General features: G+C 36.1%; 1 protein-coding gene across 1 annotated transcript in view; it reads left to right on the top strand.

The window, feature by feature from the left end:
• Positions 1-12585, top strand: part of LOC148947029 (WASH complex subunit 5-like) — a 67204-nt gene that overhangs the window by 44205 nt on the left and 10414 nt on the right. Inside the window, 2 exon segments of the mRNA XM_089096495.1 lie at positions 6898-7003; positions 7005-7113. Coding sequence (XP_088952621.1) covers positions 6898-7003; positions 7005-7113 — 215 coding nt within the window.

Raw genomic sequence — 12585 nt, 5'->3', positions numbered from 1 at the left:
AGGTTCAATATAACCACCCTGGAAAAATTAAAAAACCTTAAAGTTGTAACCTATTTCTATTGTTTCTGACCAAAAATTTCAGTATGCCAGTTTTAAGAAAAAAAAATACTATGTAGCCAATTTTGAGACCGGGCCCGACACGGCTACGCGGCAGGCTTGTAAATATTGATTCTTATTGTAGCTTGTCTTCTAACCGCAGACAATTTGAGCCTCTTCGTGGTGTCACGGGCTGGACCCCAGGACGGCTACCCGGCCGGCTTGTGCATGTTGTTTATCATTGTTGCTTGTCTTTCAGCCGCGGACAATGTGAACTTCTTTTTGATGTCATGACATCGCCATAGGTTCGATACAACCACCCTGGGATGCGGATTCTCCCTTAAAATTGCGACCTATTTAGACCATTTTTAAGGTCAGAAATGTTAATAAATAATTTCTGAGACCACACTGGCTAATCATGACAAGACAAAAGAATTGTAAAGAAGATAGAAACGAGGATAATAACAGCAAGTACAAAAACGAAGAGGGGTATACAAACATTTCGGTCAAGTTTCCGCTTGACCATCTTCGATGCAAATAATAGAAAATACAAATAAAAAAATCCAGAAGATAGAATAAAAACAAAACCTGGAAACAAAGACAAAAAATAAAATAGGAAAGACCCTTCCAAAGCAACGGGACAGGGTAACTCAATAAAAATACAATTCAGAATGGCATTTCAAAATCTCATTTTATGTAAAGTATTCTTAAAGGGCAATCGCTCACCTGGTATGGTGTTATCAGAGATTCTTTCAGGTTGCAAAATATGATTTTGTCGATGGATTTGCACAGCTACGCGGCATGCTTGTATATACTATTTCTCTTTGTCGCTTTCCTTCTAACCGCAGACAATGTGAACTTCTTCTTGACATCATGGCATCAGCATAGGTTCTATGCAGCCAAGGCCGTATCCAGGGGGGGGGGTAGGGGGTTTGAACCTCCCGCCCCTTAATGATTGGCGGGCTGGTGAAAGGGTAACAGAAATTGATATAAAAAAATTTTGTATTTTTTTTTTTTGGTCATTTTTGTGTAACCCCCCCCCCCCCCTCCGAAAAAAATGCGTTGGTCCGGCCTTGGATGCAGCCACCCGGGGAAAAATACGAATTCTCCCTTGAAATTGTCACCTACTCAGACCGTTCTTGTTGCCAGACATGTCAATTTATGTTAAGAAAAAAAAAACTCTGTAACCGATTTCGAGGAATAATCTATAATCACATTTACTGTATTTATTGTCAATGATTGTGAAGTTATAAATCATAGCTTTTATAAAATTTTTGTTCTTGTAGGCGATTGACAATTTTCGTGTTTATTTTACTTACTTCTTTGCTGCGCAAAGACAAAATAACGCGTTCCTTCATTAAATCATAATTTTGATTTGCCAGACATTCTTCAAGTACTTTCTCAATTAAATTAGCACTTTTAATTATATCTTCCGGTAATTCGATTTCATTAAGTCATTTTTGGGAGTATTTCCATTTCCAGGTCCAGGATGTACTTTGCGAATGCTTCCTATTCAGGATTGACCTGTCGTAAATTACCTCCAGAAACCAGAATTTTCCCAACAAATGGAAAGTCTCGATTTGTAATGGACTGCAAGAATTGATCCATACTTTTTTCAATTCTTCAATTAAATTAAACACTTGAAATTGTATCTTCCGAAAATTTGATTTCATTTAAGTCATTTTTGGGAATATTTCTATTTCCCAGGTCCAGAATCTTCCTTGCAAATGCTACTTGTTCCGGATCGACCAGCATATTTTTTCCCAGGACAAATTTTTAAAATATTTCAAGAGATGACTTTTTTTTGTTAATAATATAGTGTTTTGTCGCAGTTAAGTTGGAGTTCAGCTGGTAAAAACTGTCGTAAATCACCTCCAGAAACCAAATTTCTCCCGACAAATGACAAGTTTCGATTCGTAATGGGCTGCAGCAACTGATCCATATTTTGTTCACTTCCTCAATTAAATTGATACTTTAAATTATATCTTCCGATGATTTAATTTCATTTTAGGTCATTTTTGAAAATCTTTCCATATCCCAGGCCCAGAATATACTTTGCAAATGCTTTCGTTCAAGATCGAACTGAATATTTTTTTCTAAGGAAAATATTTGAAATACTTCCAGGGAAGACCTTTTTTATTAACAATTTAGTGTTTCACTGCTGTTGCTTTGGAGTTCAACTGGTAAAACCTGTCGTAAATTACCTCCAGAAACCAGAATTTTCCCACCAAATGGCAAGTTTGGATTCGCAATTGACCGCAGCAACTGATCAATATTTTGTGAGCCACACTTGGGTAATATCGGTGCTTCGTTAATTAAAAAAACGTCAACTTGAGCTAATTCTAAAGTTTTGTTTGAACCAGGTCTTAGGCTAGAAATAGAATATGAGTCTGAAAGCGGAACTTTCAAGCCAAGTGTGTCAAGTGTGTTGTTAGTCCAAATGGTAATACAGTCAATTATTTTCCTGTATAAGCCATATACAAGCCATAAGTCATACATTTTACTTTGCGGTTTTTTCTACACAGAATCTGATACAAGGTGTTATAAAGAAATGTTTTACCGGTACCGCCTAGTCTATCTGTGAAAAAACATTTTTCCCAACATAATTAGGATTGTTGACTCCCTGCAAAATATTATCTACAATTTCAAGCTCTTTTCCTTGTAGATGTCAATACATACTATCTCGAATGGCAACTGACTCACTAGGTTTTAGAAATTCTAAGTTTCGGTCATTTTTGTAGGTCTCAATGTTGTCTACTCCATATTGCTCCACCCAAAAGCTAAAATTTCTACCGTCCACTGCTGTCGTATTTACCTTGGATGCAGTAATACGATAAGCACGCTTTATTACAATATCTTCAGAAATATTAATTCGTCGCGTTTGCCGAATAAAGTCCTCTGCCAGTTGATTTTTGAATCTTAAAGATCTTTTGGATCTGCAGAATTCCGGAAAATAAGAATCTATGTGTAGAATATTAGTATTACAAAAGGCATTTTGGACAGTCTCGATTCTTCTAGGACATCAAACCACAGTTTATAGTCGAATTCAAGGCCGTTAATTAGACATACTTGTTTGTATGTGGAATAAAGAATGCGATTAACAGTTTTGAAATGTTCAAAACTTGTTGCATTCTTCACATAATAGAGAAGTACTTGCAAATAGAAGCTCCTGGATGAGCTACAAAATTTACATTGTAAATTCAACCAATGACACAAATCGACAGATTCATGATTTCCATGTGCTCGTTTTTTTCTTTCCATTTAAAGTATTTGGACATTTCCCAATAATACAGAAATTCCTGGTTTTTCATACGTTTCAACGCCTTGTGTCGAAAATATGCTTATAAAATTGAGCCTTGTTGTCCTATATCTATTAAATCATCTTGGGCTTGGCTGATATCTTGCATTCGGTATTATCCTGGTATTTGAATATTTAAAAGTTGACCGACATGACTTTTTTTGTATCGTTACTAAATAGTTGCCAGCACGCTTCAGTTGGTGTAATGCAGCGTCCTTCCACATAGATGTCTGCTTCATTGTAAACCAAACATCGTTGGTATTCGAAAATTTTTATTGAAGCACAATCATGCCTTTTGTAGATGCATTTATATAAATACTTTACAGGACCTATACTGCCAACATATTTGACATTGATGTGACATTGAATTTTTTTAGCATATAAGAATTATATGGGGTGACATGGTAATTATCGCCAGTAACTCAGTGACTATTGGAGTCTCTTCGATAAACAGCACGGTTATGTGAAAATTCATCTTTGTTCATTTCGTCTAATTTAGGATCATAGCGATGCCGATACTGTAGTTTTTCATCATCTGCTAGAACTGTAACTGTATTGCATTGGAAAACGGAAGTGACACTGCAATTTTTCATTTTTATTGATCACACAACTTGCATTTGGATTTAACTTCGCACATGGATAATGAATCATCCACTTTAAGTCTAATTCTCATAGTATAAGATCCTCGATATTTGGAATTTCAGCCGATACAAGATCATCAATTTCAACAGAGTCACGTATTTGATCATAAGGAGTCATGATCAATACCAAATTAATGTGTGGCTATCCGTGTATTTGAAATTCAACCGTATACACATATGCTGTCACCATTTCAAATATCAGTCTTTTATCAATGTCATTGATTAGTTCCTCAAATTTTAATTCCGCGATTTGAGCAACGAGATATTTTTATTTTAAATGTTGTAATAAGTACAAAAGAAAATATTTGTAATATAATTAGTTTTCAGTAAAGCACCAATGACGCAGTAGGTTTTAGACTCTTACAGTACAGGAAAGAGGCAGTACCCCAACTCTTCTTACTGTAAAATACCCCCAACGTTAAATCCCCCACCCGTGAAAAATTCCCCGTGCTAATCCCCCCGGAAAACTCCGTCTGATAATTCCCTTGGAAAAATCCCCCTCTCTTATATGCACAACTGAGCAGCCACATAGAAATTACTACAAATAAAATAATGAAAAAATAGTGAATTTGGTATGTTCTACCAATATACCAAAATCGGCCCATGGTTTGAGCCGTGGAGGGCCAGAGGTCAGCTCCCATAAGTTTTGGAGTAAAATATCATTAATAATTTTGGGGGTGTGGCGACGGAGTGCCAGGGGTCAGCTCCCATAAGTTTTGGAATAAAATATCGTTTTTTTTTTTGGGGGGTGGGGGGGCGGGTCATGGATGACCAGGGGTTAGCTCCCGTAAGGAATAAAATACCGTTAATAATTTTTTTTAAGCGGACGTCGGGTCATAGAGGGCCAGGGGTCAGCTCCCATAAATTTTGGAATAAAATATTGTTTATATTTTTTATTGGAGGGGGAGGGTTGGGCCATGGAGGGCCAGAGGTGAGCTCCCATAAGTTTTGGAATAAAATGTCATTAATAAGTTTTTCTCAGTGGGGGAAGGACTGCTTATCTGATCTTTGAAACTATTTTTAAAACCCTTCTATTAAAACATTTATATGCTCCTGTCATACTTACAACACCTGCCCCCGTGCTCTAGGGGGTTGTATCGACCCTTGAGTTTCTGTTATTTAGTTTTTAGACTATTTTAACTGCTCAATATGAGTAATACAAATGTAATACAACTGTAGGGTTACTACAACTGTAGTAAACCTAAGCGGGGTTTTCGGCTATGGTGATTCCAACGGTACAGTCCTCACTTCGATTTGGCATCTTTTTTGGGACATTTTCAGCTCATTTTTGAAACTTCAACAAATTTGTTTCGCAACGCACTTTTATCAATGAGATCTATTGAAGTAGGCCCAGAAGCAATAGTAATAATGTAAGTAGTAGTTGTAGTAACTCATTTTTGGGCTACTACTATTATTGAATAATACTTGTAGTAGTAGCAGTAATAATAATAATAGTAGTAGTAGCAGCAGTAAGCCTGAAAGTTTCAATTTAATGCCCCGAGTTGTTCCTGGGATATAGCTTATTCGCCCTTTTGACAACCTGCATGTATGTAATGTGCTTTGATTTTGTTCAAACTCAGTTTCACAATCTCTAACAGTTTCCCCTTAATAGAAATAGCCTTTTTCGAGGCCCAGGATCAAACGTGCCTCTATTCAAAAAAACAAAACCTACATGTAACTAATGGATAACTTAAACAACTTTCAGCCATTACCCCAAGGCTTATGGAGGCATGCCATCCCCGGAGATATCGGAGTTATTGGATTTTACACCCATTTTGAACAAAATGGTTATCTTAAAAAAATCTGGTGTATTTAGGGGAGAGCTGGTAAAAGAGGCTTGACAAGGGAGGTTGGTTGCCCTCCAACACTTAACTTTAGCATCTAAAGAATGGGATTAGCACTTCCAATTTTCAGTTGAATGAGTCCCTTTCAAAGTCATCACAACTGCCTCCATACGGTGTGGTTCGGAGAAGCAAAATAACACATAGAGCCCACTTCACTCTTTACTGTCCCTTTTTCGCTGCCTATTATATACACCATAGTTGTCTTATTAAATGAGACCTAACAAAATAAAATTATATTTTTATTCCAAATACTCGCGTATAACCTTGGTCAGCGTATTTCAAAATACCATTTACGCCTCAGCTAAAAGAAGCTAAAGGTTGCACTTTTAATCTACTGTAGTATGTTATATTATGATAACCGCTAGCATTGTAATTTCATCACTGCTCTTTAGCCATCCTTGGCTTAACCATAGGCCTCGATTTATATTTTGAAAAAATGCTGATTGAAAATCAGTGCACTTTACCCATTGGTCGTCTGATTGTTGTATTATATCGAAAGATTAATTTTTTGGGTTTTGAATTTTCCATCCATATGTTTTTTATCCAAAGTATACGAAAGAATTCTTAGACAAATCAAAATACTTAATATTTTGTGGTAATGCAGTGGATAAGGCCGTGTCTTTGGATTAAGGGTTTACAGTTTCAATTCCGCGTGAGTCAAGGAGAGCCAAGTGAATTAACTTCAATTTCAATCTTTTGTTTGTATTTTTTTCGTATAATTGGTAAGGGGATTTTTCTGACATAAATAAATAAAACGCAAGTTTTTGTACACTATAATATAAACTTTTCGATTTTAGTTTCTCCACATTTGACCGGAAATTTAAGGCACATATCAAATAATCGTGGCAAAGAACTATTGTAAGTTCAAATATTTTATTATTTCCTCGATTAGACGTGTATTTTTATTTTATTGTAAATGTACAGGTTTATTTGTAATTGTACTTTTAAAGTGCAAAGGCTTTTATTTTACAATTTAAATTCTTAACCATACATTCAGCAAGCCCTTATGTTTCATGAATAATTGGTTAAAACGGTACTTCTGAATTGAAGGGAGTATTTTAAACTTTATATTTTGCAGAATAAACCAAGCACAAAGTGAAGATATGGTGTCTGTTTCGACTCTTTATTCCCAAGAGCTTGAAGGACTTGTAATGAAGGTTTTGTATGTCATTCCTGAGACGATGATATTTTCTACTTGAAGAAATTATAAAACTTCAAACAGACTTGAAGGAGCTACCAACGAGAATTGACCGTGAACATCACAGGGATTTTGCTCAGCTTGATGAAAGATTTAAGGGAAGATTATTTTCAAGCCCATGATCTTTGGCATCTATTAAAAATATTTTGTTCAAAGGATTAAGTTGAAAGTTGTTTAAGTTGTTGTTGAAAGAAAGTTGAAAGTTGTTGAAAGGATTAAGTTGAAACAGTTGAAAGGATTAAGAAATTGACCCAAAGTTGTAATAATTTGGTTAGCTGGTTAGATTGGTAAGTTAAGTAAATTTATATAAAATTAACAATAAGTGTCATTAAAAAGGGTACCCTTTTTTAACCATTAAAAAGGGTGACAATTGTCATGAAAAGGGTAACTTAATGAATTTTAAATTACAACTCTGAATGGGAACATGGCCCGTTTCAAGACCATCAGGATAACTTTTAATTTCACTTATAAATAACTTTAAATATCAATTTTAATAAGTAATTTTACTTTCATTTCATAACAAATAATTTATCTTCTAAAAAAAATACTGTAAAACCGTTGATTTGTGTTTGATGATCCCAAACTCCCTAGATTTTCACCATTTCATATAAGAGGAATGCTCTCATAGTTCTATACTAAATAAAGATACGACACCTCGAAATCAAACGATACATATAGACAATTTTGTTATTAGAGAGCTTAGTAGTTTTATTCAAATTTTCTTCTTTTGTGGGTGTGCATTTTCTGAGGGAAACTTGGTCCTAGGGAAGCACTTATTTTTTCCTTTAAATTTTTTTTGCTGCTAACCTGTGTATTCCTCGAAAAAAGAAATATTTATAAAGACTTTAATACGGTTTAGAATTTAAAAGGGATCAAATGTTAAAAAACACATTTTTTTTTCCTACTTTTGGTTAATTACTATTGCAACTATCTTCATTTGAAAACTTCTCAGGTATAGCATTTTCACAGATAATTGAAAGCCTTGAACTCAGTAAATCTGGGTTGACAGCTAAACAGCTAAACTCAGTTGACGAAGACCCAATTGAGTTTCCTACCCAGTTGAGTGAAAATTGATACCGAGTAAAAAATTCGACTCTTTTAAATTTATTGGCTATCCTTTTCCTCTGTTCATTCCCTCTTTTGGATTCGTTTCCTTTGTTCCTATATACATTTTTGTGTATTTGTTTCTAATAGGCATTTTACCAATAATTAATGAAAAAGAATGTTTTTTTAAATGAAATGTGTTTTTTATTCAGTAGCTATTAATGTTTTAATGATAAGAAAGTTTTAAAACATATATTTAGCCTGGTGCACAACTCTAACCCATAGGTAGGAGACTCAGAGAATTTATCCTAAGGATGAGGGTCGAAACACAAAAAAACTGACTTTGAATCCCATAATTTTTTAGTTGGGCCTCAGAGTACTTACTGTAGGTGGGAGACGAAGTGGAAGGGCACCGTCTCCATGCTCCACGCACTATAGAATTGATTGTTTTTTTAATGTCATTCAAGTTTGAACCAGCTATTCATTATCTGTTTTACAAATTTTCAGTAAGTATTAATTTTAAACCCTTGATTTTTAATATTAATTAGAAATTTTATTAATTTTATTACACACATTTTAATTAATTGATTTTGGGCCAAAATTTCAGAATTTCATAGATATCTATGTTGTGAAACCGAATAATATCGATAACCCTTACATATTTTAAACTTCCTGAAATAAGTTGCGGTGGGTTATAAAAAGGCCCCATTTTTAAGCAGCATCGGGTAGACTCTGTTACAGTTTCAGGCATTCCTCTTGGATTTAGTTTCTTAGCTAAATCAGAATGTTTTCAATTTCTAATTTTAGTGCAATTTGTATTTAGCCAATTTCAATGCCTGCCAGTGACATCTACTACTAAAGTATTCGCCACCCATAGCTCCTTTTCTTAAGATGCTGCAGTAGTTGCTGTTAGATTGAGCGTTGTCTGTCGGGATCGAGTGTGAAAAATCAAGCACAAGAGGGGAACAACAGACCAGTACAAGACTTGTTGGAAGCGTCTGTGTACCCGCCAGAGCTATCTCCATTAAATTACAGGGAATAGGTGAGCAGGAACTGACGCTTCCCTTGAATTATTCACCAACATTCTCTTAAATAAAATTTTCATTCTGTATTCTTTCAGAAAATGGCGGATGCAGATGCAACGAATCAACTAGTTTATTGTCCGGTTTTAAACTTCTTCGGTGAAATCCCAGCAAGGGCGTTCCAAATTATTAAATCAAGCAGTATGCCGCAGTTTTTTTAAATTTTCAGAGTCTGTGAGACGCACTAAAACTTCCCTGCAAGTCGTTCTCCCCGAGGAGCCCCCCCCCCCCCTGGCGAACTTCCGTGGCAAACATAATAAGGGATATGACATTAGCCTTGTCATTCAGTGACGGTCAGAATTTAGTTTACTCCTGTTTTGACCAAATGCCCTATGGAAGTACTCGTTATACCTTCTATGACCCTGTGCTTGCTAGCATCTTATGTGACCTCCTGTTTTTATGAACTGAAAGCCCTCTTTGGTAAGCTAAACGTCGCGCAATTGGGCACCCGCGGCTATATTGCACCTCGAGCTATAGCAGTCCGTGCGATAGTGCTGAAAAATCCTCCAACCGATCTGAAAGACCCCATTTCTAGAAATCCCCGTCTCGATACGCTTCCTGGCCATGAGAATAGTGTGCACATTAAGACTGATATTTTTTGTTGTTGCTAAAAATGGACAATTGCAGGTGATTTTAACGTGAGTTTGATCTTGCAATCTGATTGATATTATGCTCGATGTTCTACCTAATGGATACTTCATACCCGATAAGGTCTTACCTTATACTTACAATCATAATATGGGCTCTAGCAGTTCAAATCTAGACCACGTAATTGCATCTTCTTCTTCCTTCCCTTCCAGTGTCCGCGTCCCTGATCATAAAATTGAGGATCACTGTCTTCCTATTTTGTTCACAGTATCTACTCCCTGTTTTGTACAGTTCATTTCCGTTCACACCTACCGGAAGTAGTACAGTAAACTGAATTGGAAATATGTAAACCCTGAATTATATTTGACTGCTCTATCAGCCCCACTTTTGGGTACCAAGGTCCCATATCAGCTGCTGCAAACCTCTGTCCTTTGCCTGAACATTCTTGAACGGTGATTACAACGACGTAGTGCGTTGTCAAAGATTTTCAGTGAGCACCACTGTTCCTACGGAAAAATACGGGTTGGAACTTGAAAACCCTAATGGAACCTGTGTCCTGAAACTAAAAAGGTTTCTGGCTACGCATGTGGGTTAAATGTGATAGACTGAAGACAGGACAAGTACATGTTATGAATCAGAAAACCAAGCGTGAATATAAATCATTGCTACGCCGAGCTCATCTTAACGGCCATGATGCTCCAACGGACAAGATGAAAAGTTATCAATAGTGCGTAGTGTATTCCCGGTGTTTCTTTAAGTCTCAAGATTTCTAATCTCGTGTTACATTACAAGCATTTGTTGTCTACGTACAAGCAGATCCATGATTTTTTTGCTCGAAAAAATGGGTCATGAGGCACCAAGAGTAATGTCACAAATTGCTTTTTTTTTTTTTTTTTTTTTTTTTTTTTTTGGTTTTTTTTTGTTTTTTATGAGCCAGATTACACAAGCTCTGAGAAGTGTAAAGAAAACTGGCCTTTTTTTTTTTTTTTTTTTTTTTTTTTTTTTAAGTATGATTGCTTGTTACTTGTTACACATATTCAGTTATTTTTCCAAATGTCCTCTTGCAATCATTTGTGCCTGATAGTTTCCCTGATGGCCTTGTAACCCAAAAGAGGTAAAGACCCGAAGGTTTGCGTCAGTTTAAGGCTTATTACAACTTTTATTTTTTTCAGTAAGATTTTTAAGTATATTCTTCTTCCGGATATTGCTCATAAGTGTGATTTCACCTCTTACCAACTGGGCTACCATAAAGATATGGGTTGCAATCAAGCCCATTATATTCTGACGAAGTTGATGGAACATGCGGTCAAAGACAAGTATCCTTTATATCTTTGTGTGGTAGACATCTCCAGCGCTTTCGACAACGTAGTTTATTCGCAAGCTATATTTCGTCTCTTCCGGAAGGGAGTAAATTGGTCTATCACTTAAGTGCTTAGTTTTTGGTAACTTAATTTGACCTACAATGCTTAACAGTGCTTAATTTGACCTAAATGGTCAAATGAGGTTTGTGAGGACATTGAGGTTCTAAAAGACATTCGCCAGGGTAGTGTCTTATCATCCTACATTTTCAAATGTGTTTTGCCAGTTGTCTGCGTCTTCTCCAGTTATCTTTATTTTCCAAAGACACTTACAAGTTTCATTGCTTATGCCGATGATGTGGTTCTTGTCAGCCGCACTAAGGAGCAGCTTTTGGCTAACTTCGAAATTTTGCAGCAGGTACTGCCAGACCGTTTTCTTTCCATAAATATGTAAAGGTGCGATTTTCTATTTTTCAATGCTATGTCCTCCTGCTCCCCATTAGTAACGGAAACAACGTCCACGCCATGTGTTGAACAGTTTAATTTGCTTGGCCTTAGCTTTGGTTTGTTTTTAACTGCTATATTCTCTATTATCGTTAGAGAGAAAAAAGGGTTTTATTAAAAAAAATAAAACACATTAACAACAAAACCTGAAGTCTATTAAACTTGTATGGGCAGACATCACCCTTTACAAAACCCTACATACACAATTACTACCAGCCATCCTTAGCCCCCCCTCCCCCCACCCCCCAAAAAAATGACAAAAAAAGAAATAATAATAAAATAATTAAATAAAAATAAACGAAATAAATTGATTTCTAAAAATTTCACGACCTAATTGGATACCGAAGACACATTTTAAAGACCATTCTTCTATTCTACCTCCTCGTTAGTATGGCACTCCAACACCTATGAAGTTTGTATGGTAAGATTGTTCCGAATCGTGCAGGGTTTAATAGAAGAGGCCTGGCGTGGCTATATTCCAGTTGCTGCTCCCCACTGAGGGAGTGGTGTTCACCATATCTTGCGGAAAAAGAACGAGGAACTACTGAGGATAGGTTACTTTAGGTATCGTAAGTACCTAATGTTCCTGCGTCAGTCACAACGCAATAGGAACACTGTTGGCTAGTTTCTGCTTCCAGATACCCCAGCACAGCTAGCTGAACTCGCGTCTAACCTAGTACGTAAGACGCAAAGCTATTTGGGTCCATGCGACCCACTTCAGACCCTTTTTAGTTATATGTGAAGTTCCCTGCCCATTGTGCTTTTTTTCATGGTAATTTTCTATTTTCTTTGTTTCTTGTTATGTTAATTTTTCTCCTTTTTTATATTGTACTCTGCATTTACTTTGTTGTAAAAAGTAAATTCACTCATTCATTTATGAGGGCGCTTCTTGACTACAATTAACTAAGAAAAAAAAACAGTGTAATTCTTACGGAAGGAAAAAAACGAAGTTGAAATTTAAAACTAACAAAAATTATTGCTTCGGGGATTAGCCTTTCTGCTCCAGAAGCTGCCATAGCCCTCCGCTGTAACAGGGGAGGGTTAAATGGAGG

Source organism: Artemia sp. Qi Xiang Cuo, chromosome 11 (assembly GCF_049724085.1).
Source record: "Artemia sp. Qi Xiang Cuo chromosome 11, ASM4972408v1, whole genome shotgun sequence".
Classification (NCBI taxonomy): domain Eukaryota; kingdom Metazoa; phylum Arthropoda; class Branchiopoda; order Anostraca; family Artemiidae; genus Artemia; species Artemia sp. Qi Xiang Cuo.
Note: the sequence above shows the minus strand (reverse complement) of the source record. Positions and strands in the feature narration are given on the sequence as shown.